The sequence below is a fragment of the Brienomyrus brachyistius genome, chromosome 10, assembly GCF_023856365.1.
Source record: "Brienomyrus brachyistius isolate T26 chromosome 10, BBRACH_0.4, whole genome shotgun sequence".
Lineage (NCBI taxonomy): Eukaryota > Metazoa > Chordata > Actinopteri > Osteoglossiformes > Mormyridae > Brienomyrus > Brienomyrus brachyistius.
Window position 1 is genome coordinate 18,371,231 of NC_064542.1, and position 24,725 is coordinate 18,395,955.

The window sequence follows — 24,725 nt, forward strand, 5'->3', positions numbered from 1 at the left end:
ATTGATAACATGAGAGTGAGACTGGGCTGAGCTTGTCTGAGAGAGATGATTATCTAATGCTCTCTCAGTGTCTCAGCGCTCTGTACAAAGAACTTTATTGCTCAGTACCTATTTATCTAATTGTGCCTTTTATCTAATTTGGTATCTAATTGTTATCATTTTAACTGACTGTCAAGAAGTAAATTAATAAATATCAGGTAAGTGCAGGTTATAATTCCTTTTCACTATTATGTAAATTCCTGTGTGAACAGCCAATCAGATCAGCCTGATGTGTATCTTGTACCTCTCTGTTTCCTGCCCTTTCATCCCGACCACGACCATGATCTCTCACTTAGCAGCAGAGCAGTTTATTCTAAACAAGTGGAACCACAAAGATGTTCAGACTTTTTGGTCTTCTCGTTTTCATTAGTAAGGTCCTAAAATATAAAATAATAATTTTGGGGGATTTTAATATTTTCATATATCCTTTAAGATGTAATTATTGTAATAAGTATTTGTCCATTTAATATTCATCATACTTAATAGTTATTCTGATGACTATTATGATATTTGTTTATTTATTTATTTGTTTGTTTGTTCATTTGTGTTTCTCTGTTTATCCAGACACTTCACTGGCTGTGGATGTTGTTCAGCCCAGCCACCTGATGAAGGTCCTGCATGGAGACAGTGTGACCCTGACATGCTTCCGTCCAGAAGATGTTCCTTTGGCTGTTTGGTTTAAGCAGGCTGCTGGTCAGAAGCCCCAGCTCATGGTGAAAGCACTTCGCTACTTTCCTGGTGAATTTTACGAGGAATATAAAAACATAAAACGTTACTCCTTACAGAATGCAGAGGGGAGTTTTAACCTCACTATTTCCAACGCGGAACCATCAGATTCTGCAGTGTATTACTGTGCTGCTGTGTTCTATAATGAAATCGCATTTGGAAATGGAACCTTTGTCATAATCACAGGTAAATGAGATTCCAACTATTTTCATATTTGCTTTTTTATAGTGCCGATAAGATTGTTCCCTGTCAAACATTTTTGACGGTTTAGCTGTGTGTCAATATAAAATTAAGAAAGACAGTTGATGTAGATTGCGTGCTTTGGTCCATGAATGTTTTTCTAAAAACAGCAACTAAACAAAAGCATTTTAAAAAGTTTTGCAATTAGAATTATAAAGTTTTTATCGTTATTACGCATAGAAATAGCTGAAATATGTAAAAATAAGTATACAAGAATACAAATTAATAGGAGGCATTAAGTATCATCTTACTTATGTGAAGTGGATTTTAGTTATGAGTGTAATATTAAATATAATAATTATCCATCCATCCATTTTCCAAACCACTTATCCTATTGGGTCGTGGGGGGTCCGGAGCCTATCCCGGAAGCAATGGGCACGAGGCAGGAAACAACCCAGGATGGGGGGCCAGCCCATCGCAGGGCACACTCACACATGCACACCTATGGGCAATTCAGCGACGCCAATTAGCCTCAGCATGTTTTTGGACTGTGGGGGGAAACCGGAGTACCCGGAGGAAACCCCACGATAACATGGGGAGAATATGCAAACTCCACACACATGTGACCCAGGCGAAGATTCGAACCCGGGTCCCAGAGGTGTGAGGCAGCAGTGCTAACCACAGCACCACCATGCCGCCCTAAATATAATAATTATTAAACATAAATATATGATATACATACATATACACAACCTAGAGAAGAGTGCGGCATAAAGTGATATGTGCCTATATTTATGGAAACACTGCATAGTAAGTGTCCTGATGAAACAGCGGAATCCTGGGGTTATGTCAGTGCCTGGCTCAGTGTGGTAATGGGCCTGGGAGAGAAGCTGTTCCGGCCATAAATAGTCCTGTAGCAGCTTCCTGGTGGCAGCAGCGCAAAGAGATGGTGGCGGGGCTGTGATGGACCCCTCCTGATGTTACATTTAAACATTTATACATGAACATGCACTGCGTCACATTATTATATAGTTGATTACATTTAAACATGAACATGCACTGCATCACATTATTATACGGTGTGGTACATTTAAACATTTATACATGAACATACACTGCGTCACATTATGATATAGTTGATTACATTTAAACATTTATACATGAACATGCACTGCATCACATTATTATGCAGTTTGTTACATTTAAACATTTATACATGAACATACACTGCGTCACATTATTATACAGTTTGTTACATTTAAACATTTATGCATGAACATGCACTGCATCGCATTATTATATGGTTTGTTACATTTAAACATTTATACATTAACTTGCACTGCATCACATTATTATATAGAAAGGCCAAAAGCTTAAACTTTTCTTTTTGGATATGTTTGAAAAAGTTACTCATTGCAGCCTCTTTAAAAGAAATTAAAATAATTCATGGTTGAGGTGCTGTATCTAATACTGTACTGTGCAAAAGTTTTAGGCAACAAAAGAAAATTGCGCTTAATGCTATTTAACTGAGCAGTCAGAAAAAAATAATTTGACATAACAATCAGGAATGTGCAACAGAATTGAATTGACAATGGCTTTTAAATTTCAGTTCCTTGTGTGAATCTGAATTAATTTTGAATTGGGTTTAAAACAGGATGCTGAATTCATATTTCTTCATTTTATATTTCATAATTGAATTTAAGGAAGTAGAAATTCATATATTTTATGTACTGTAGGTGCAGCTTTTAACTATACAGCCTAATATTTAAATATGAATTACACATAAACACATTAACATTGTTATGTATCATTGTTATAAAAATGTCATCTTATTCAGAATGAAAGAATTTGAAGTGTCACCTAAAACAATAATTAAACTGTCATTTTGTGCACCGTGGTGGATCTGCTCATAGGAAAAGCTGAGTGTGTCTCTTCAAAGTTACTGCTGGCTGCAGTGACTGCAGTTTCTAACCCAAGAAACGTCCCAAACTCTTATACTGCGTCAAAAGTCAAACTAGTCCCTATTCCTGTCATGAAAGCTTCACATAATGTCACCGTTACCTGAACCAACCATGTTTATCAGAGGATGCCAACCCTTTGGCTGCAGCTTTCGCTGCACAGGCTGAGAGAGTCTTCAGTGTAGCAGGAAAAGATTTCAGGCTAGAATATTGCAGATTAAATCATGAAACATTTGACGATATTATGCTGACTAGATGTAATAATATTGATTGTAATAATGTGTATTGGAATAATTGCATTTGGATTGATCATTTGCTTTTCGTTGTAGTACTATGGATGAATGGAAAAACTTACTTTTCTGTGTGTAAGAAAATAAATAGGAGCAACTACAAGAAACAAAATAATTCCTTTTGCTATGTATACTTTCTCTTTAATGTTAAAAATAGACAAACTGTCACACCCCGCATGCCTTTTCCCCGTGTTCCCTGTCGTGTGGTTCTAACGAGCCTCACCTGTTCCTCATTTAACCCTGCCTGTTGTTTGATTGTTATTAATGTATAGTAAACCTGATTATGAATGTTAGGATATTAAGGTATACTTTCATGCTGCTTCTCAATGTTCTATGAATGCATTATAAATGTATTATGTAGGTGTCATTACTGTAATTGCTAATAAACAGTAATACATCATAAAGAGAAAAGAATTTCAACTGTAGGTGCAGCTTTTAACTAAACAAAAAGTTACTGATTTGTTGGACAGCTACGGGAACATCACTTCATTTTACAAATCTTTCGAAAATCAGCAATAAAAATCTTTGAGGAAAACTGTATTTGGTGAACTTTGAGGATCTGTATTTTCCATTGCTTCTCTCAAAGGGTTGTCATCATGAACGTTTTGCTTTTCAGGTAAAGACTCCAACAGCAGGACTGTGGTACAGCAGCCTGTGTCTGACACAGTGCAGCCTGGAGACTCTGTGAGCCTGCAGTGTACAATAGAGACTGGGAGCTGTGCAGGAGAACACAGTGTTTACTGGTTCAGACATGGATCAGGAGAATCCCTTCCAGGAGTCATTTACAGCCATAGGAACAGGAGTGATGAGTGTGAGAAGAGCCCTGAGGCTGGATCTCCTACACGGAGCTGCATCTACAGCCTCCCCAAGGGGAACCTCAGCCTCTCTGATGCTGGGATTTACTACTGCGCTGTGGCCATGTGTGGGGAGATGCTGTTTGGCAATGGGACCAAGCTGGATATAGATGGTAACACCCAGTGTGGGGAGTATATCTGCTTCTGTTTTGCTTTCATTGCTGTTAAGACATTACCTTTTTTATTTAGCTTTTTTAATGTAATGTCATTTTTAATTTAAGTGCATATGCACTTAATTACACAAATGTTAATTTAATGATTATTGAAAGTGTTACATATTAAATCATATAGCAAAATATCCAAAATGTGTGTTAAAAATGGACTCAGAAAATAACTACTGTACTTTATAGTTTAACTTTAACTAACATGACCTGACCAAAGAGGAAATGTGTCTCTATATCATTATGCTGGAATCTATCTCTTTGTTACAGGCTTTCAGAAGCTGCTGGATCCTCTTCACTCTGGCTTGCTGATAGTTTTATCTTGCAGCATTATTCTGAACGTTGCTCTCATTTGTATGAGATATAAACTGACCTGTACGCACTGTGCAGGTACGCTGTCCGGCTTTATGCAGTCAGAAGACGGGAAAAAATGTAGTTTTTAACAAAGACTCATGTGTTTATAACAGAATAGAATTGTTTAATACTAGATAAAATTTTGCATTAAAACCACTCTTGCGGGTAACCCAATAAAAAAAAACTTTATTATATCTCACCTTATTTATTTTGGAATATTTGAAATAATAATTATTATATCTTTCATAGTTTGCAAAATCCATTTGAATATACATATTGCACCCTCAAACTGACATTTGTAGTCATTTTTACTTTCATTTTTGAGACAAAAAGGGATGTTGATTGCTTGAAAATTAGGAATATTATCTGACCACTGAATTGTGATACTGTGCGAAATTAAATATGTTGATGTGTTATATATTTTAAACAGATGAAAAGAACAGTGATATATCAAAAACGGAATGGTCACGCGAGCAGGTATGGAATTTATTTCAAACAATAAATTGTCAGTAAAAAAACAAAACAAACCTGAAACTGATTTCCGTCATGGGATCAGCATTTTAAGTCCAATTTGGGCATATAGGTAATAGCAAACCGATTTTTTCAATCCAATTCTGCCATCTTTGTCTCCCCAGTGCCATGACGAGGACACACTGAATTACGCTGCCCTGAACCTTAAGAAGCCAAAACCCAGGAGACAGAAGAAAGACGGGAATAATGACACTCTGTATTCTGACCTCCGCTACAGAGATTATGAATAAAGATGCTTCTCATTCATGTCAGTCACACAGAGTGTTCAGGGTGTAGCTTTAATAATGTTCAGAGGAGGGCAGGGGAGCCAGTGCTTCTGAGACTGAATCACGGGATTTTACGGAGCACCGGTGCTGAGTTTGGTGTCAGTGTGTTTAGGGTGCATTTTTACTGGAAGTTCAAATGTTCAGGCCAGACTGAGGAGAGGCATGGGGGGGGGGGATAAGTGGCGTTAATGTTGTGCAAAGGCTGAGTTGCTGCAATCTGTTCTTTGATATCACACATGCATACTTGTCTCCCTTATATAGCTTGGTGAATAGTTTTAGGCAAACGCACAGTGACATATTCATGATATTCAACAGACGAAAGAAATTAAATAAAAATTTAAAGTGCTCTTAAATGACCTTTTTCATTTAATTATGTGTACTGCATATATTTTTGAGTATATATCTGTTCATTGTGTCATTAATAATGATGTGGATAATTAAGAAAGAGGAGTTTTGTTTTTTGTTCCCTGTCTTGTTATGTTACTCACAACACACAAACACACACACACACGCTTGATGCTCGTTATGGATATAGGTTACATCCTCGAGGTGCACTATGGTTTGTTTTAATTTTATTTAATTTATATATTTTATTTTATTACCTCTGGTCTTTTCACGTAATCATACTGTTTAATGAAACGGCAAAAGAAATTTATATGGAGCGGCTGTGTGACCTGTGTCAGAAAAATTTCTGAAGGTTGTGAACAAATTAGACTAACAGAAAGACTATTTCAGTTTCATTACAGCATCCACTTTACAATATATACCATCTTCCAGTCCCTTATCATGCCAAGGCTGCATAAGACACAAGGTTCCATACTGGGGGGGGGGGTGGGGCAGTGCGCCACACTGCGTGTATGGACACACAGTCACTGTCATAAGAGTGACTACGTGCTCAGCCACTGTGCTGCTCCCACAATAAACACATTACTGTTCATTTAACAAAACTACTTAGTCTACAGTCTGTTTTCCAACTTGCTATTCAAAAGAAGGCTGGGCAATAATGAAGTACATGTACCTGAGTATTGTACTTAAGCACATTTTCCAGGGATCTCTGCTTTATTTGAATATCATTTTTTTAGAAACTTGTCACTTTTGCTTCACTACATTTGAAAGACAAATATTGTACTTTTTACTCCACTACATTTCCATGAAGATTATTCTTACTCATTACTTTGCAGCACAGGAGAAAAACCCATCACAGTAAACTACTCCTGTGCTGTCAGTCAAGCTGCTGTTGGGCAGTAATAAAGCTAGAGGTGTGTAACTGGGTTGGTCTTTCTATTTATTTATTTATGTATTTTTTTTTACAAAATTCCATGTTGGTATAACCATGCCTTGAACCTGCCAGGAAGGCCAGACTTGTCTACTGCTGAAAACCAGGCTTCTTGATGGTATTGCAGACTGATGCTGTATCTCTGAGGCTGCAGTTGAAATCCTTGCATGCGAACAGTGCCATGCTCATTTGTGAGGGTGGGGTGGGGGGTGTCAAATAATAAGATGAAAACGACAAGGGCTGTACTTATGTTGAGTCAGTTGTGTTTCTATAGTCATTTTGTCAAATTCCAAGATATACAGGATCTACAAGCCAGTCAGTGCATTTTGTAGGGTGTTCACATTCTGAAAAAATATTTTGCATTAAAAACATAATGTACTTTTAAATGCTTAACTCTTCTTAGATCCGTGTACTCCGGTACCTTAACTCAAGTAACAATTTTAATGAAAAACGTTCACTTGAAATTGGAATATTATTTGACAAGGAGTATCTATACTTTAACTCAAGTAATGAAGTCATGTACTTTGTCCACCCCTGTCCAATAGTGACATATAGCTGTAAGCTGTTTTCATTCGTTTGTCTGCTGAGTGCTTCTCTGCAGTGCTGGATATGTTTCCACTGGTTAGATGCCGCACAGGAAGACTGACCCACTGTCTGCACTGTGCTGGGCTCACTTTGCAAAGAGTAAAAACCACACAGAGAGAACAATAACTGCTTCATGTAAGACCCTGTTTCCTCTCTACCTCACCCAGGTCACGCTTTGAAGTATTCAGCCTAAGATATTTTATCAAAACAAGCCACCAATATTATTTATACAGTTGGACATTTGACTGGAGAACATGATTGCTACATATCACTACCCTGTACATGGAATAGAATGTACAGCTTTCACAACAGAGCTTTGGAAAAGCAAACAGTCCACATCTCTAACCACCACACATCCCAGGGCTCCCATTTATAAAGACACATTTTTGCTTTATTCACATTCTTTTTCTTCACACTGAATAATTCCATCCATGAATCTTCCAGCATGTCATGCCCGGCTCGTCCGATCCTCCCGTGTGCCACGCCCCCTCATCCACCCCATGTGGATTCCCTATGTTCACCAGCTGTTTCCTGTTGCTATCATTAGTTAAATGTATTTAGTCCATGTTTCAGTTTGTTTCCCCAGTCCGGTCATTGACGTTGCATGTTACCAGTGTCCTGTGTGTAAACATTTTCTTTGTGCTGCTGTTTATATGTGTTGTTGATGCTGCAGTCAGTAATTTTCCACTAGCAGTCTCACCTCTGCATTTTACAGGAAGACTGACCGACTGAGAGCAGGGTGTTTGTGTCACACGTCTCAGTGATCGAAAACCACACAAGCATCAGGTCCTCAGCTCAGTCCCTCTGCTTCACTAGAAAAACCACAAAGGGTATTTTTATCTAAAAGGGGGTGAGCAAGTGAGATGTTATTGACAGCATGAATTCATCTACTAACATTTCAAATTCAAAGCTAAAAGCAGCATGTCCAGGATGTCAGTAATACCTCTTATCTATATCAACAGTTTGGGTGCAATAATGTAGAATTTTGCACAGTTTAGTTAATATCTGCAAGATACTGGTCAGTAACATTATTGGGTCATGTTGCTGAATCTCATTGTTAAGCTTAAATGAATCTATGCATTTTTCAGGCAAATCTGAGCATCTTACTTGTGTTTGTTTGTGTGGAGTGGCATCCCATGCAGGTTGGTCTCTGCCTGTGCTCTATGCTTCCTGAGTTGGGCCACACCCCCTCCAGACCTCGAGACGAATTAGCAGTTGTTGGATAAATGAATAACAAAAGATAATAATACAAAAGTCTTTCTTGCTGTCTAACCTCTGATTACAGCATCAAAATTCTGATAAGTGGAAAATATGCTTAGTCTGTTGCTTGGTGGTGAGATGTTTCCAAGAGGTGAACCACACAGAGCACAGTCATTTTCAAGGTTATTTCTTATTGGTCAGTGTGAAAGGCTGCGTCATTACTATAACGCCGGGCTCAGCACAGTGACAGCACCTGCGCTGCACTGTGGATCACAAGCCAGGCTGCAGACCATCAGCCCTGAAAGTTAAAACAGGACTTGTGTATGTGTCATGTGTTGTTTAATGAAACTTTACAGGACAGAACATAGTGGATTCACTTTCCTTTGCACTACCAGTCCAAAGTGTGGCCACAACTGCTTGTAATGCATCTGTCTCTATTTCCACTATGTTCTTAATGTTATCATAAATGGCTCCAAAGCAATTGAGTAAAGCATATCAAATATTGCAACTAAGAAGAAAAGTGTTCAACATCTAAAATTTTTCTCAAATTTTACACTCAGCCCACTTATGCTTGGATGACAGCGTTACAGACTCTTGGCATTCTTTCAACCAACTTCCAGATGTAGCCACATGCAATGCTTCTCCAACTGTACTGAAGGAGTTTCCACAAGTTCTAGGCGCCAGTTGGCTACCTTGCTCTGGTGCAGGGGAACACGCTGGATGGGATGTCAGACCATCGCAAAACGTATCAATTTAACTGTGTAAATATCCCTAACTGCTACCGCATTTCCAATCTGATTACAGTTTGATCTATACATTTAGAGTCATATACTCCCAATATACTCTCCTCACTTTTTAATTTACTGCATGTCTCTGCAAGGGTGCAGTAGGGGCATGAGTACCCTGGCATATTTGGGGGGGGGGGAGCATTTCTACAGAGGCCTGTTATTATGTAAAATCACATGTAAAATTATGCAGAGGAGCCCAAGGTGACATTTGGTCGGGGGGCCCAGAATTTATAGCTATGCCTCTGTTACTGTGTTTTTTTTGTTCTAGCCACCAACAACTCTGGGGTTGCTATATCGCCACCTAGTGGTGAAGACATCAGACAAAATATGTTTACCTGTAAAAGAACCAAGGGATTCTGAAATCCAAGTGTAGAGTTAGCAGGTTTAATTAATCGTAAGCAGGGATGTCAGTCATGTAATCTGTGAGTTGCTGAATTAAACAGAAACATTTCTGAAACATTGCAGGGTTAGAAATATACCAAACTCTCAGTCCACATCCTGGGTGACAAAGGACAACTGGAGGTTGATGTAACAATCTGTCAGTGACATTCACAGCATTTTATATGAAACCAATACCACAAAAGTGGATCAAAATAATCTGAAACTATGTATGAATTTTAAAACTAAATACAACAATTCTGCCTGAGCTTTACTTTCCCATCACTGAACTAGAGCAGTGAATGATTTAAATGTTACTACAGGCATAATATCAATCATCTGCTTTCATTAACACTGCCTGGGATCCTTCCCTGAGGCTGGCTAATTGTCCCAGGGCCGTGCGTATCTAACGTTCCTCACACAGAGGTCTCTGCAATTACAGGGATCTGTCTGTTGGTGGGCTGGACTCCGGAGTGGGTGGGCCAATGTGCCCAGAACTTCTTCTGCCTCCTCTACCTGCTCAATGGCCGCCACCAGCATGGCTGGTTTCGACAGGCGCCCGTGCTGGCGCAGTCGTTCCGGGGAGAGCGCCAGCAGGAAAGCATGGGGGGTCAGTTCTTCCTACGTTGCCCGGGGAAGTGAGGGCATCCCTGCCGGGTACAGTGCTCCAGCTCAGCTGCGAACACTCCCAGACTTTCACCAGTGATCCGCTGCATCCCTGTGTCGTGCTGCTCCCAGTTGTGGCACTGTCGCTTGGGCAGGTGGGGGATGTTGGCTCCGTCAGGTCAATCCGGGGAGGCGAAGTGTTCAGGCTGCATCCCCATGTCATATGTATTCTGCTGTGTAGAGCTGGGACACAGTGTAGCATCGGGATCAACCGTGATGTTGGCAGAATAAATACAGGCAGGAGGCAGTAGAGCATGTCCACAAGGTGGCATTTATTACATCTAGGCCATTCATTCTGACAGCTGATACACAGCGCATGGGCCCAGCATGAGGACGCCCCCATTACCCACCAAACGCACAGCACATGGACCCAGCATGAGGTCTCCCCCATTACCCACCCCACACACAGCACATGGACCCAGCATGAGGTCTCCCCCATTACCCACCCCACACACAGCACATGGACCCAGCATGAGGTCTCCCCCATTACCCACCCCACACACAGCACATGGACCCAGCATGAGGTCTCCCCCATTACCCACCCCACACACAGCACATGGACCCAGCATGAGGTCTCCCCCATTACCCACCCCACACACACCACTATTTAAAGCACTTATAGGTAATATTTAACACTACACATTACATTACATATGAGACAATGACACACCAATACATGAAAATTACAGGGAACTTTTTCTCTTACTTACTGGGTCCAACCTGCCACGCTATCAGAGGTTGCCCAATCTACGGCTGACAGCGCGAGCCTGCCTGCATGCAGATGAGGAGCCACTTAGCTTCACTGTTTGAAGTGTAAGACACAAATTTAAATCAAAGTTAAATTAGCAATGAATGTAATGTATGCTTCAATAGAAATGTGTATCTTGTATGCTAATGGCAGTTCAACAATTAATAATAATTAAAAAATAACCGATACTTTATTAATCCCTGTGGGGAAATTGTCTTTATGCTTTATGATTACAAGCAGGGACACCTACTGTAGACCACTGAGCCACACGCTGCCTCAATTTGCGCATTTAATTGTAATGTTAGCCAAAGGAAGGCTAAAGTCGCTAGCTAAAGAAGTTCAAAGACATGATTTATAGCATTCTAGATTTAAGAAAAAGGGAATTTCAATAAAGCTAGAGGGTGTTTCCCAGACCACTAAACAGTTGACCATTTACATAAAGTTTATCCACCGTGATAACAGCCCAGGACCCCTCAGCGAAGATCTTTTCCTGATGAGAAACAGGGATCTATGGCGCTGGAGGATTTCTTTCGGGAACTGGTCATTGATGCTGTATTCGGTTCCTTTCAGTTCATTGCCTCGGCTCTTCACTAGTTCCTTCTGCTCAAAGTGTTCGACCTTGGAGACGATGGGTCTGGGATGCTTGCTTGTCGTTCTTCTTCCATCCTAGGCAGTGGACCCAGTGAAAAGTGATGGTATTCATGGTGTCCATTGGTTGTTTAAGCTGCTGCTGGAGGAACACTTTGATTGTAGCATTTTCTTCAGCACGCTCTGGGATGCCTGAAAATAGCATGTTGTCCCGCATACTGTGCGCCTGAACATCCAGAACAGATTCCTTCACCTGTTTCTTTCTATCAGAAAGTTTCTTCATTCCTTCAGAGAGGGATTGAAGGGAATCTTTGAGTCTTATTTTTCGCAGCAAGCGGTTCAGCCTGTTGCTGGCTGAATTCCAGGGATTCTCATAGTTTCTGGACATCCACCAGTGCCTAAACTGGATAATTTGTTATTAATAGCAGACAAGATATTGTTGAAATCTCTATCGGATGAGGAAGCCACTTTAGAGGAACACTCCGAACGGGTCCGCTTCATGCAGAGGGTTGTTGGGTTGGTTGTCTTCCCCATGATGATTCGCTGGAAACACTCGTCTACGTAGTCCTGCAGACTTCCCAGGGTACCTTCGTCCAGGATGAATTGGCTGTGATTATCACATCAATCAGGGAACGTATATTGCTAAGATGTCACGCACAGATGTCACGATAGCTCACACTCACATTCCCTCTTCTTCATTATTTTTCTGAACACACTCTACCCCGACTTGTCCCCCGCAACAAGATGTCACTCCCTGTAGCAAGTAAAGTCTTTCTTAGGAGAGAAGCAGACATCAGCCATGGGCAAAGCCATGGGCACCCAAAGTACGACAAATCAAAATGTTAGGAAATTTGGCAACACATGGTTACTCTTTTGGTAACAGTGACTTTGGTTTTATTTCGATAGATGTAAACTACATAATATGGTCTTGAAAACCTTGTTTTTTGTTCTAAAAACAAACTTTGTTTTACAGGATAAAAGTGCACAGCTGCTCAGATCAACCCCAGCTAAGCAGCACATGTGGGAATATTTTTCAAAATAACATGAGTCTTATGCAATTTACCCAAGTAATACAAGCTCTTTAGGTGACACACAAAGAATCAATTCCCATCAACATAGTGTCAGAACACATTCACCAAATGCATTTTGTCAAAGAAACAAGTTCATTGCGTGCAGGAAATGCACTTTGTGAGTGAAAGAAATGCATTTAGTAGAGGGGCGTAGTACCTTCCAATAACCAGGAGGTGGAGAGCCAACTTTGATTTTGGTAATCCCAATTGACTTTGGCACATATAGGAAAATATAATTTTCAAAATAACATGAGTCTGATGCAATTTACCCAAGTAATACAAGCTCTTTAGGTGACACTCAAAGAATCAATTCCCATCAACATAGTGTCAGAACACATATACTCCAAACAATTAAGCAGAACAGACTGAGTGGTAAAAATGAAATCTGCATGAGATTGTCTAGTGTGTTCTTGGTATGAATGTGGCCATAATCGTACAAGAAAAAAACTGAATCCATGCCTGAATGCTTGAAACACAAAAGAACTTTATTGAAACAGGAGTGTACAGGGAGCTGGGGGAGGCACTGAGGTGTGGGGCGTCACTGCACTTGCTGAGTACAGCCTGCCTACAGGTCCCTGTGTAGAAAAATAGAGGTTTTCAGTTAACATGGCATTCACTAGAGTTCAAGGACGACTACACTAATATTCAATATACCCCAGCTTTATCCATGCAAATCACCAAGACAAGCTTAAGCTACAGAATGGTAACAGAGATGGAACAGGACAAGGATTCACTATTGTGAACAGCATATCTTTACCTCAACCACTTTGACCAACTGGACCAGGTCAATTTGTTCATTCATTGGTCTGTTGACATCCTCTAGAACACGGAGTGACTCCACAGGCTGGGGGATCTCAAGTCCACTCTGCTCGGCATCCTCCCGTAAAGGCTCAACTGCGAGAAAGCATGGATTTGCCAAGTCAAGCATCTGAGCCTGAGGAACTGAGAGATGATCTACTAGTAGGATTTATGTCGATGGAATTTACCTCTGGATCGCTTTTTTCGTATCAGGCGCATGAAACGGTTGAAAATCTTTCTGAATGGGTTGACTGCTTTATGCTGTGGTGGTGTATTGCAGCTACTAGCTGGCAGTGTCTTTGGAGTGAAGCCCTAGGGTATTAGTTTAATATGCATCAGTTAAGCAAACCAATTCCATACATCCATCCATGCATCCATCCATCTTTTGTTACTGTAATTTTAAAGGAAGGGTAAGTACCAGTGACCTCAGCAGACCAGCTAGTCATCCACATCCCACCAGTTTGCAAGTGGACCAACCTTTCTGAAGAACTTGTGGCGACGGATATGTGATAGTGACGGGCGATCTCGTGGGTCGATTTGAAATATTTTTTCTATTAGTTTTCCAGCCTCAGAATGAAGGTTCTTAGGTAGAATAAATTTTGCTTCTTTTATGTTCTTCAACATTTCAGAGCGATCGTCGTGATCAAATGGGATTTCCCCAATCAGAAGCTGGTACCTGTAGTAAGAAAGGCAGCAAAGGTGTTTGAGGTCTTTCACATTTGACATGAAAATGCTGTGCTTCCAAAAGAGCAATTCCTTTCAGCTGTGTGCCAGTATTCATTTTTCTTTTCTCTTTCAAGAAGAAAAAAAAAACATATTTATGTATGCTAGACGCATGTCTTCTTAAAATGTTACGCAGATTTTATTAGCCATGCCGATCTTTGGCCGGGAGGGGGGTTGATAGGGTATACGTACATGACACAGCCCAGTGCCCAGACTTCTGCTTCGGTTCCATATCCTTCTCGCTTCCATACTTCTGGAGCCATATAGACGGGAGTACCACAGACTTCTCTACAACACACACAAATGGAAAACATTAAGCGCACATGTGCTTTAGCTTGCTGTATAAACAAATTTGAAAGCTTAGCCAGGAATTCTGCAAAAAACACCTACTTGTCCCTCGGCTCCAGCTTGACCGCCAGTCCAAAATCCCCAATTTTCAGCTTCATTTGGTCACTGACAAATAAGTTTTCTGAAAGACAAACGAATTTGCATTAAGGATAGACTCAAATACTTTGCCAAACTGCAGACTTTACCAAATTGATAAATTAACACTACACAGAAATCCAGACGACCTACACTCGCAATGCCATGTGAAATGCCAGCATTATTATACAGAAAATTGAGTAAAGCGTGAGTGCATGTACACATACCCAACTTGATGTCCCTGTGGACGTAACCTTGCCGGTGGATGTATGTCAACCCCGAAATCAGCTGGTGAACATAGTATCGCACTTCGGGCTCAGTCAGAGTCCCCCGAGCTTTTAAAATGTCACCGAGTGTCTGGGCAGGGAGAAACAGGGGCAGCCTGATCTATCACAAAGTCTTTGCCTTAGTAAGATGTCTACAAAAGTCAGGGACTCACCTGCCCACTGCACAACTCCATGAAAATGTACAGGAACTTATCATCTTCGAAAGAGTGGGAGAAGCCCACCACATTCTTGTGGCGCAGTGTTTTTAAAATCTGTACTTCTTCACAGACCTGAGTGAAATGTCAAACACACCATCTCATAAAGTAAAAGGGAAATGCAGATAAACTGAAAAGAGGGATGACATCAAGCACAATCCATACCACATACCTCCTCCACTCCCCAGGAATATAGCCGTATGACCTTAACAGCATAGGTGTCGCCAGTTTCAAGATCGGTCATCTTATAGCATTTGCCAGAAGCGCCCTAAAAAACATGTCCTCAATATGTTAACAATAAAGAACATTTCTGACTGACCCTGTTCAAGCATCTCCTCTCTGCAGAAAAAGATCAACTGCGATCACTTTCAACAACATTGTGGTGCACACCTGTCCCAAAAGCTCATCCCTGCTGTAGGACCTTAATGTCTTGGGATCTACCAGAATCTCAGGCACTTCCGATGCCATCTGAGCGCGGGAAGGTTCACTGACAGACATGATTTCACCAGAAGAGAAGCGCGATCCGTAACTAACCCGTGGAATACTCGAAATGGGTAGTGAGCGCTCGCGTTCTAAATGACGTGTACACTAGCGTCATCAGTCTTAGAACGCAGCCAAGGCAGCCACGCGATTCGAACTTGTTAGATGGATTACGTCACCACATTGAAAATTACATGGACGGAAAAAGAAGTGAACTTGCTAAGACAATGCAACTAAACACGGATAAAAACTTTTATTACAATCAACTTTATTGAAGAAAAAAAATGTGTACACCAAACATTCAGTTTCGGTAATGCAGTAACACATGCTCGGGAGTAAAGCCTTAGAGCAGAGGCCAGGCGGACCGCGGTCCGGGTCCGTACCCAGAAGCTGTCCCATACGGAGCTGGACCGAAAGTCAAAACAAAAGGTTATGATTTAGAACCTGACTGGGCGCTTTTATTTTGTCGGCGCAGCTTTTATAGTCTTTTCGGTAGCGGTTTAGCACTAGAACCGCCGTTTCCCACGCCAACGAACGTTAACCGCCAAGCAAGACGCAACTCGCCGTATGCAGCCCTGTCTTTGCGCTAATGTGCCATTAGTGTTAATAGCACCAGCGAAGCTACTGATGTTCCTTGTTCCTAACAGAGTGGCTTTTCTGTCCTAAAATCGTAAAGCTTTCAAACACAGCATGTTGTTTATTGGTGATTTCATGCTCGTCGAAGTTTCCGCTTTTTAACAACTGTATAAAGTAATGTTATTTATTATATAAATCAACTCGGGTGAAACAAATGTACGTTTCCCGGGTCGCCGAACCTCGTGTATCTGGCGTGAGAGTCACGCTTTCAGACTCACGCAGGAAATCTTACCGCAAATCTATATTATTTCATTATGAACCAAAAATGTTATACGTCAAAAATGTAATCACACGATTAGATACCTGAAAAAGTCAGGTATCGGTTACATTCAATGTTTATACAACTAATAGGCTACTAAAATATACCACATTAAATAGTTAGACATTTTGATCTTCTGAACCTTTGCTTCAAGAATTTTCTCTAACTGGATGTCTTTACATTTTAGTTGAATACCCCTGCCAAAGGCAGTTGGCTTAATACAATTTTAGTTTTTCTTTTTTTTTTCTTAGAATAGTAAACGGAAGATCGTACACGCTCTTGCTGCAAGGTGCTGCAGCCTAACGCATCGAAACAAACTATATTACACTAAAGACCGCACTATTCTGCGCGGTCGTGCTGTTAATATACGCTACTGTACATTCTAAGCAATTGCCCAGGAAACAAAAAAAAACTAACCTTTTGTATGAAAGCAAACGTCCAACAACCGCTTTCTTTACTTCCGTCCCTCTTCCCTCTCTTTATTCCCTTTTCGTTTTTGAAATCCCGACTTGTGTCGGACACTGTTCACGTGTAGCATATATCTAGCCAGATAGCTAACGTACTTTATACGTAGGTAAAGTCTAAGCCGTTACGTTTTCTGCTCCAACATTCGGGCTTGGTGAAGTAGGTTGATATCTTGTCTTCCTGAAGAAAGACGCCGAATCTAGACTAAGCCGATTTTCACCACGCAGGAGGGCTACATTGAGATCAGTCCCACTTTTCAGCTGTTTACATTTATTTACATCCATGCACATTGTTGTAACGGAATGTAAAGTGCGGCACCTGACATACAGGTGAAATGCGCACCAGAAACGATAGGTAAAAACTCATTTTATACACGTGGATAGGACAAGGTTACCTAAACTACGCTCCTTTGGAAACCATATATAAATTATCTCTATGGTATATATATATGGGAATGATCTCAGTGTAGGAGACCCTCTTACGTGGTGAAAATCGTTTTAGTCCAGATTCGGGGCCTTTCTTCAGGAAGACAAGATATGAACCGAGTTCATTAAGCCCGAATGTTGCAGCAGCAAACTTAACGGCTTAGACATTACTTACTTATACAGTACGATATGCTTGTTAGCTAGCGGGCTAGATATTTGCCACACGTGAACAATGTCCGCCCCAATTCGGGATTTCAAAAACGAAAAGGGAATAAAGAGAAGGAAGAAGGGCGGAAGTAAATAAAGCGGTTGTTGGCCGTTTACTTAAAATTCTTGAAGCAAAGGTTCAGAAGATCAAAATGTCTAACTATTTAATGTGGTATATTTTAGTAGCCTATTAGTTGTATAAACATTGAATGTAACCGATACCTGACTTTTTCAGGTATCTAATCGTGTGATTACATTTTTGACGTATAACATTTTTGGTTCATAATGAAATAATATAGATTTGCGGTAAGATTTCCTGCGTGAGTCTGAAAGCGTGACTCTCACGCCAGATACACGAGGTTCGGCGACCCGGGAAACGTACATTTGTTTCACCCGAGTTGATTTATATAATAAATAACATTACTTTATACAGTTGTTAAAAAGCGGAAACTTCGACGAGCATGAAATCACCAATAAACAACATGCTGTGTTTGAAAGCTTTACGATTTTAGGACAGAAAAGCCACTCTGTTAGGAACAAGGAACATCAGTAGCTTCGCTGGTGCTATTAACACTAATGGCACATTAGCGCAAAGACAGGGCTGCATACGGCGAGTTGCGTCTTGCTTGGCGGTTAACGTTCGTTGGCGTGGGAAACGGCGGTTCTAGTGCTAAACCGCTACCGAAAAGACTATAAAAGCTGCGCCGACAAAATAAAAGCGCCCAGTCAGGTTCTAAATCATAACCTTTTGTTTTGACTTTCGGTCCAGCTCCGTATGGGACAGCTTCTGGGTACGGACCCGGACCGCGGTCCGCCTGGCCTCTGCTCTAAGGCTTTACTCCCGAGCATGTGTTACTGCATTACCGAAACTGAATGTTTGGTGTACACATTTTTTTTCTTCAATAAAGTTGATTGTAATAAAAGTTTTTATCCGTGTTTAGTTGCATTGTCTTAGCAAGTTCACTTCTTTTTCCGTCCATGTAATTTTCAATGTGGTGACGTAATCCATCTAACAAGTTCGAATCGCGTGGCTGCCTTGGCTGCGTTCTAAGACTGATGACGCTAGTGTACACGTCATTTAGAACGCGAGCGCTCACTACCCATTTCGAGTATTCCACGGGTTAGTTACGGATCGCGCTTCTCTTCTGGTGAAATCATGTCTGTCAGTGAACCTTCCCGCGCTCAGATGGCATCGGAAGTGCCTGAGATTCTGGTAGATCCCAAGACATTAAGGTCCTACAGCAGGGATGAGCTTTTGGGACAGGTGTGCACCACAATGTTGTTGAAAGTGATCGCAGTTGATCTTTTTCTGCAGAGAGGAGATGCTTGAACAGGGTCAGTCAGAAATGTTCTTTATTGTTAACATATTGAGGACATGTTTTTTAGGGCGCTTCTGGCAAATGCTATAAGATGACCGATCTTGAAACTGGCGACACCTATGCTGTTAAGGTCATACGGCTATATTCCTGGGGAGTGGAGGAGGTATGTGGTATGGATTGTGCTTGATGTCATCCCTCTTTTCAGTTTATCTGCATTTCCCTTTTACTTTATGAGATGGTGTGTTTGACATTTCACTCAGGTCTGTGAAGAAGTACAGATTTTAAAAACACTGCGCCACAAGAATGTGGTGGGCTTCTCCCACTCTTTCGAAGATGATAAGTTCCTGTACATTTTCATGGAGTTGTGCAGTGGGCAGGTGAGTCCCTGACTTTTGTAGACATCTTACTAAGGCAAAGACTTTGTGATAGATCAGGCTGCCCCTGTTTCTCCCTGCCCAGACACTCAGTGACATTTTAAAAGCTCGGGGGACTCTGACTGAGCCCGAAGTGCGATACTATGTTCACCAGCTGATTTCGGGGTTGACATACATCCACCGGCAAGGTTACGTCCACAGGGACATCAAGTTGGGTATGTGTACATGCACTCACGCTTTACTCAATTTTCTGTATAATAATGCTGGCATTTCACATGGCATTGCGAGTGTAGGTCGTCTGGATTTCTGTGTAGTGTTAATTTATCAATTTGGTAAAGTCTGCAGTTTGGCAAAGTATTTGAGTCTATCCTTAATGCAAATTCGTTTGTCTTTCAGAAAACTTATTTGTCAGTGACCAAATGAAGCTGAAAATTGGGGATTTTGGACTGGCGGTCAAGCTGGAGCCGAGGGACAAGTAGGTGTTTTTTGCAGAATTCCTGGCTAAGCTTTCAAATTTGTTTATACAGCAAGCTAAAGCACATGTGCGCTTAATGTTTTCCATTTGTGTGTGTTGTAGAGAAGTCTGTGGTACTCCCGTCTATATGGCTCCAGAAGTATGGAAGCGAGAAGGATATGGAACCGAAGCAGAAGTCTGGGCACTGGGCTGTGTCATGTACGTATACCCTATCAACCCCCCTCCCGGCCAAAGATCGGCATGGCTAATAAAATCTGCGTAACATTTTAAGAAGACATGCGTCTAGCATACATAAATATGTTTTTTTTTTCTTCTTGAAAGAGAAAAGAAAAATGAATACTGGCACACAGCTGAAAGGAATTGCTCTTTTGGAAGCACAGCATTTTCATGTCAAATGTGAAAGACCTCAAACACCTTTGCTGCCTTTCTTACTACAGGTACCAGCTTCTGATTGGGGAAATCCCATTTGATCACGACGATCGCTCTGAAATGTTGAAGAACATAAAAGAAGCAAAATTTATTCTACCTAAGAACCTTCATTCTGAGGCTGGAAAACTAATAGAAAAAATATTTCAAATCGACCCACGAGATCGCCCGTCAATATCACATATCCGTCGCCACAAGTTCTTCAGAAAGGTTGGTCCACTTGCAAACTGGTGGGATGTGGATGACTAGCTGGTCTGCTGAGGTCACTGGTACTTACCCTTCCTTTAAAATTACAGTAACAAAAGATGGATGGATGCATGGATGGATGTATGGAATTGGTTTGCTTAACTGATGCATATTAAACTAATACCCTAGGGCTTCACTCCAAAGACACTGCCAGCTAGTAGCTGCAATACACCACCACAGCATAAAGCAGTCAACCCATTCAGAAAGATTTTCAACCGTTTCATGCGCCTGATACGAAAAAAGCGATCCAGAGGTAAATTCCATCGACATAAATCCTACTAGTAGATCATCTCTCAGTTCCTCAGGCTCAGATGCTTGACTTGGCAAATCCATGCTTTCTCGCAGTTGAGCCTTTACGGGAGGATGCCGAGCAGAGTGGACTTGAGATCCCCCAGCCTGTGGAGTCACTCCGTGTTCTAGAGGATGTCAACAGACCAATGAATGAAAAAATTGACCTGGTCCAGTTGGTCAAAGTGGTTGAGGTAAAGATATGCTGTTCACAATAGTGAATCCTTGTCCTGTTCCATCTCTGTTACCATTCTGTAGCTTAAGCTTGTCTTGGTGATTTGCATGGATAAAGCTGGGGTATATTGAATATTAGTGTAGTCGTCCTTGAACTCTAGTGAATGCCATGTTAACTGAAAACCTCTATTTTTCTACACAGGGACCTGTAGGCAGGCTGTACTCAGCAAGTGCAGTGACGCCCCACACCTCAGTGCCTCCCCCAGCTCCCTGTACACTCCTGTTTCAATAAAGTTCTTTTGTGTTTCAAGCATTCAGGCATGGATTCAGTTTTTTTCTTGTACAATTATGGCCACATTCATACCAAGAACACACTAGACAATCTCATGCAGATTTCATTTTCACCACTCAGTCTGTTCTGCTTAATTGTTTGGAGTATATGTGTTCTGACACTATGTTGATGGGAATTGATTCTTTGAGTGTCACCTAAAGAGCTTGTATTACTTGGGTAAATTGCATCAGACTCATGTTATTTTGAAAATTATATTTTCCTATATGTGCCAAAGTCAATTGGGATTACCAAAATCAAAGTTGGCTCTCCACCTCCTGGTTATTGGAAGGTACTACGCCCCTCTACTAAATGCATTTCTTTCACTCATAAAGTGCATTTCCTGCACGCAATGAACTTGTTTCTTTGACAAAATGCATTTGGTGAATGAAATGCCCTTTTTCATTTACGAAAGCAGATACATTCAAGCTTCTGAACATGATATGCTAGGTGCTAATATCAGTTCTGTGTACAAAATGAAACATTCCTGTTGATTTCGGGGCACCAAAGACAGTAACGTATTTATGCTTCTGTGGACAAAATGTAACTGTAGTATGTCTTTCTGTGGACAAAATTCAAGGCATTACTTGATTTTGTCATTGAATAATGCATTTTGTCACACAGTATGTATTTTGTGTCCGAAAATGAGCGCTTGACAGGAGCTGGAAGACTACTTTCGTATGTACAGTACAACTAACAACGGAAAATCCTACATGTACCTACGTGTTACTGATAGTTGTCCTTTACTTATGTTGTAGAAATTATTTTGGGCTGGGTCATGAGGAAAAGATTCGAGGTTGAAGAGGGGCATTTTATAGCAGACCACCTTGCCACAGAATGCACCCCCTGTCTATCTCTGGCTCGGAGAATACTACAGTACATGCACCAAACTTGCGCCAGTTACTGAGATTTATTTGTGCTGAAGAAATGATTTTGGGCTGGGCCAAATGGAAAAGTTTCTGGGTGGGGTGGGGCTTTTACACCAGGCCCCTGTCTAACTTTGGCTGTGAAAATCCTACATGCACCAAACCTGTGCCTTATTTATGTTGTATAAATTATTTTTGGCTGCAATGTAAAGAAAGAATGATGGGTGGGTGGGGGGTTGCAGTTTTAACTCTAATTGGGACTGTAAGATGTAAAGTAATGAATATTCGTTCATTCATGCGACTGTAAGATAATGAATATCTAAAAATTGAAAAAATACAGAATTTCATAAACTTTCTCAATGACTTTGTTTTTAATCAATAAGAAATAAAATAACAAGAATAACATATAAATAAATAAATAAATATGACATTCAATAACAATTAAAGTAATCGCAACAACAATCTAACAAATAGAAATTATGTTATAGTAATTAGGAAGTCCACATTTTAAAATATTGTCATTGAGCAATCAGTTGGAAGGACAACATGGAGGGAAGGGAACAGATAGCCTGCTTGGCATGCTATTCGTGTTTGAGTTTATCAGTGATTAGCTATTAACCTTTCACCGCATAGTAATGGTGCATTCCAAACAGATGTTGGCCTTGATGCGTACTGGCTCGTGATTGGTTGGCTATTTTGCGGTAACTTTGTTTTTACTCAGATGACACCCTTAGCGATCAGTCTTACTCTCTTGATAGACTAACGTGGTGTCTACAATGTATAATAAAAGCTGCCCCGAACCATAGTAACCAGTTCACTCTACAGGCAAAGTTTATTCATTTACTCCTTCACAGCCAGTTAAAATAAGAACAATTAGATAAACAGGAACATATGCTGAGCATATGAAGTTCTTTGTACGGAGTGCTGAGACACTGTGGGAGGCCATTCGCTAATCATCTCTCTCAGACAAGCTCAGCGCAGTCAGTCTGATATTAGACTCTCTAGTCATTCATATTACACAATTCTTAAGTTTTCTGAAATACTGGATCTTCTAACCACACTCAAAATACAGTTTAACTGTTCTTTCTTAAACTTTCTTAAAGAACGTAAAATGTAGCTTTACTGCTTACATTTACATTTCCAGCAAACATTTTAATTGATGCAAATGAGAGTAAATGGTGAATCAGTTTATTTGCTATCTAGCCACATTAAATGCATTTGCTGCCCAACCGTTCATCAGTATGTGACCACTGCCATCTGGCTTTAAAGAGTAAGTCTACTGTAATACTATCATTACAGTAGTATTATTAGTATTATCAGCTTATTGAAAATGCAAAATGAGATGCGGGAAAAATGTCTCAAATGCAGATCAGTTGATCGGTGATCGGGAGCTTACTAATGAAAATGAGAAGACCAAAGGGTTTGAACAAGAGATGGTGGTGGGGCTGTGATGGACCCCTCCTGATGTTACATTTATACATGAACATGCACTGCATCACATTATTATACAGTTTGTTACATTTATACATGAACATGCACTGCATCACATTATTATACAGTTTGTTACATTTAAACATTTATACATGAACATGCACTGCATCTGTGACGCCCGCTCCGTCCGCTCCTCGTGTGTGCCACGCCCCCTAATTACCCACGTGTGATTTCCTGATCGTGCCCAGTCGTGTCTTGTTTCCTGCTGCCTTGTTCCATGTATTTAAGTTCCTGTTTTGTACTAACCCGTTGTCTGTCATTGATGTTAGTCGCGTCAGATGTTATCCGCCATCCGTTCCCCCGATTCCTTTATTAAAACCCCAGTTTGCCCCGTAATTCGCCTGTTTGCCTGCTTCCTGTCTGCTCGCCTGTCTGTTCGCCTTACCGGCTTCCAGCGTCCCGTGACAGAATCATATACAGTTTGTTACATTTATACATGAACATGCACTGCATCACATTACGCAGTTTGTTACATTTCTGCTTAGCCTTTTCTTTATACAGATGTTAATGTTACTTATTGCAGCCTCTTTAAAAGAAATGAAAAAAAATGCTTTAAAAGTTGCTATACTGGGGGGCGCTGTTTAGCGGACTATGGAGTAGACGTAGGTAACTAAGCTCCACACTACAAAGCATTAAAATTACATTTATATGGGGAATAGATAATCTTTATTGCATTTTTCGGCATTGTCAACTGCACTTTGTTTATCTTTGAACGACAAATTATGGCCAGCAAGTCGACGAAAACGCGCAGTACGATTCAAACAACTTTACGGCCTGGTCTGCACGGCTCGCCTTCGGAGCCGAGTAGCGTAGACACTCCGGCTGATCAGATTACAGATACTTTCAGACAAGAACTACTGTCGTTACTGCGAAAAGACATCGCGGAAATAATGAAAACAGAGCTCAGGGTAGCTCTAGAAAGCGAGATGTCAGCCTTTAGAGCCGATATTAAGTCAGTGGGAGCTGAGCTGAAGTCCTATCAAGAAACAACTACAACAGAGTTAACATCTTTGAAAGGGACAGTAAGTGAAATGGAGCGGAGCCTGTCGTCGTACACGGACGATGTTGTGAATCTTCAGCGGGAGGTACGACAACTCACAGCTCTTACAGAGTCACTTCAGAATAAATGTGAGGATTTAGAGTCACGTTCGAGAAGAAACAACATACGGATACGGGGAGTACC

At 40.9% G+C, this 24,725-nt stretch overlaps 4 protein-coding genes across 4 annotated transcripts; 3 read left to right on the forward strand and 1 right to left on the reverse strand.

Moving 5' to 3' along the window:
- Positions 1-319: 319 nt before the first annotated feature.
- Positions 320-5,521, forward strand: LOC125751230 (uncharacterized). Its single transcript, XM_049029908.1, has 6 exons — positions 320-408; positions 604-951; positions 3,810-4,160; positions 4,479-4,598; positions 4,993-5,039; positions 5,198-5,521. Exons 1-6 carry the CDS (start codon positions 375-377, stop codon positions 5,321-5,323), a joined length of 1,026 nt encoding a protein of 341 aa, XP_048885865.1. The 5' UTR covers positions 320-374; the 3' UTR covers positions 5,324-5,521.
- A 7,601-nt stretch (positions 5,522-13,122) lies between these two features.
- On the reverse strand, positions 13,123-15,706 carry LOC125750926 (serine/threonine-protein kinase PLK3-like). Its single transcript, XM_049029295.1, has 10 exons — positions 15,474-15,706; positions 15,256-15,351; positions 15,042-15,158; positions 14,830-14,959; positions 14,570-14,648; positions 14,372-14,467; positions 13,934-14,132; positions 13,645-13,768; positions 13,416-13,552; positions 13,123-13,233 (listed from the first exon to the last, which is right to left on the reverse strand). Exons 1-10 carry the CDS (start codon positions 15,579-15,581, stop codon positions 13,144-13,146), a joined length of 1,176 nt encoding a protein of 391 aa, XP_048885252.1. The 5' UTR covers positions 15,582-15,706; the 3' UTR covers positions 13,123-13,143.
- A 2,906-nt stretch (positions 15,707-18,612) lies between these two features.
- Positions 18,613-19,280, forward strand: LOC125750932 (serine/threonine-protein kinase PLK1-like). The gene is made up of 3 exons (XM_049029305.1): positions 18,613-18,819; positions 18,942-19,037; positions 19,135-19,280. Exons 1-3 carry the CDS (start codon positions 18,712-18,714, stop codon positions 19,261-19,263), a joined length of 333 nt encoding a protein of 110 aa, XP_048885262.1. The 5' UTR covers positions 18,613-18,711; the 3' UTR covers positions 19,264-19,280.
- Positions 19,281-19,348: 68 nt separating this feature from the next.
- Positions 19,349-21,170, forward strand: LOC125750931 (serine/threonine-protein kinase PLK3-like). The gene is made up of 7 exons (XM_049029304.1): positions 19,349-19,463; positions 19,645-19,723; positions 19,826-19,921; positions 20,161-20,359; positions 20,525-20,648; positions 20,741-20,877; positions 21,060-21,170. Exons 2-7 carry the CDS (start codon positions 19,668-19,670, stop codon positions 21,147-21,149), a joined length of 702 nt encoding a protein of 233 aa, XP_048885261.1. The 5' UTR covers positions 19,349-19,463; positions 19,645-19,667; the 3' UTR covers positions 21,150-21,170.
- Positions 21,171-24,725: the final 3,555 nt, after the last annotated feature.

What these genes read in the sequence shown, in the direction of transcription:
- LOC125750926 (XM_049029295.1), bottom strand. Translation starts at nt 15,581, where the DNA reads ATGTCTGTCAGTGAACCTTCCCGCGCTCAGATGGCATCGGAAGTGCCT. An exon ending in CCACAGGGACATCAAGTTGG is followed by an intron (nt 14,649 to 14,829) that starts GTATGTGTACAT and finishes TTTGTCTTTCAG; the next exon opens with AAAACTTATTTGTCAGTGAC. An exon ending in GCCACAAGTTCTTCAGAAAG is followed by an intron (nt 13,769 to 13,933) that starts GTTGGTCCACTT and finishes CTAATACCCTAG; the next exon opens with GGCTTCACTCCAAAGACACT.
- LOC125750932 (XM_049029305.1), top strand. Translation starts at nt 18,712, where the DNA reads ATGTCTGTCAGTGAACCTTCCCGCGCTCAGATGGCATCGGAAGTGCCT. An exon ending in GGGATGAGCTTTTGGGACAG is followed by an intron (nt 18,820 to 18,941) that starts GTGTGCACCACA and finishes CATGTTTTTTAG; the next exon opens with GGCGCTTCTGGCAAATGCTA. An exon ending in ATTCCTGGGGAGTGGAGGAG is followed by an intron (nt 19,038 to 19,134) that starts GTATGTGGTATG and finishes CATTTCACTCAG; the next exon opens with GTCTGTGAAGAAGTACAGAT.
- LOC125750931 (XM_049029304.1), top strand. Translation starts at nt 19,668, where the DNA reads ATGAAGCTGAAAATTGGGGATTTTGGACTGGCGGTCAAGCTGGAGCCG. An exon ending in ACGAAAAAAGCGATCCAGAG is followed by an intron (nt 20,649 to 20,740) that starts GTAAATTCCATC and finishes GCTTTCTCGCAG; the next exon opens with TTGAGCCTTTACGGGAGGAT. An exon ending in AGTTGGTCAAAGTGGTTGAG is followed by an intron (nt 20,878 to 21,059) that starts GTAAAGATATGC and finishes TTTTCTACACAG; the next exon opens with GGACCTGTAGGCAGGCTGTA.
- LOC125751230 (XM_049029908.1), top strand. Translation starts at nt 375, where the DNA reads ATGTTCAGACTTTTTGGTCTTCTCGTTTTCATTA. An exon ending in TGGTCTTCTCGTTTTCATTA is followed by an intron (nt 409 to 603) that starts GTAAGGTCCTAA and finishes CTGTTTATCCAG; the next exon opens with ACACTTCACTGGCTGTGGAT. An exon ending in GACCAAGCTGGATATAGATG is followed by an intron (nt 4,161 to 4,478) that starts GTAACACCCAGT and finishes TCTTTGTTACAG; the next exon opens with GCTTTCAGAAGCTGCTGGAT.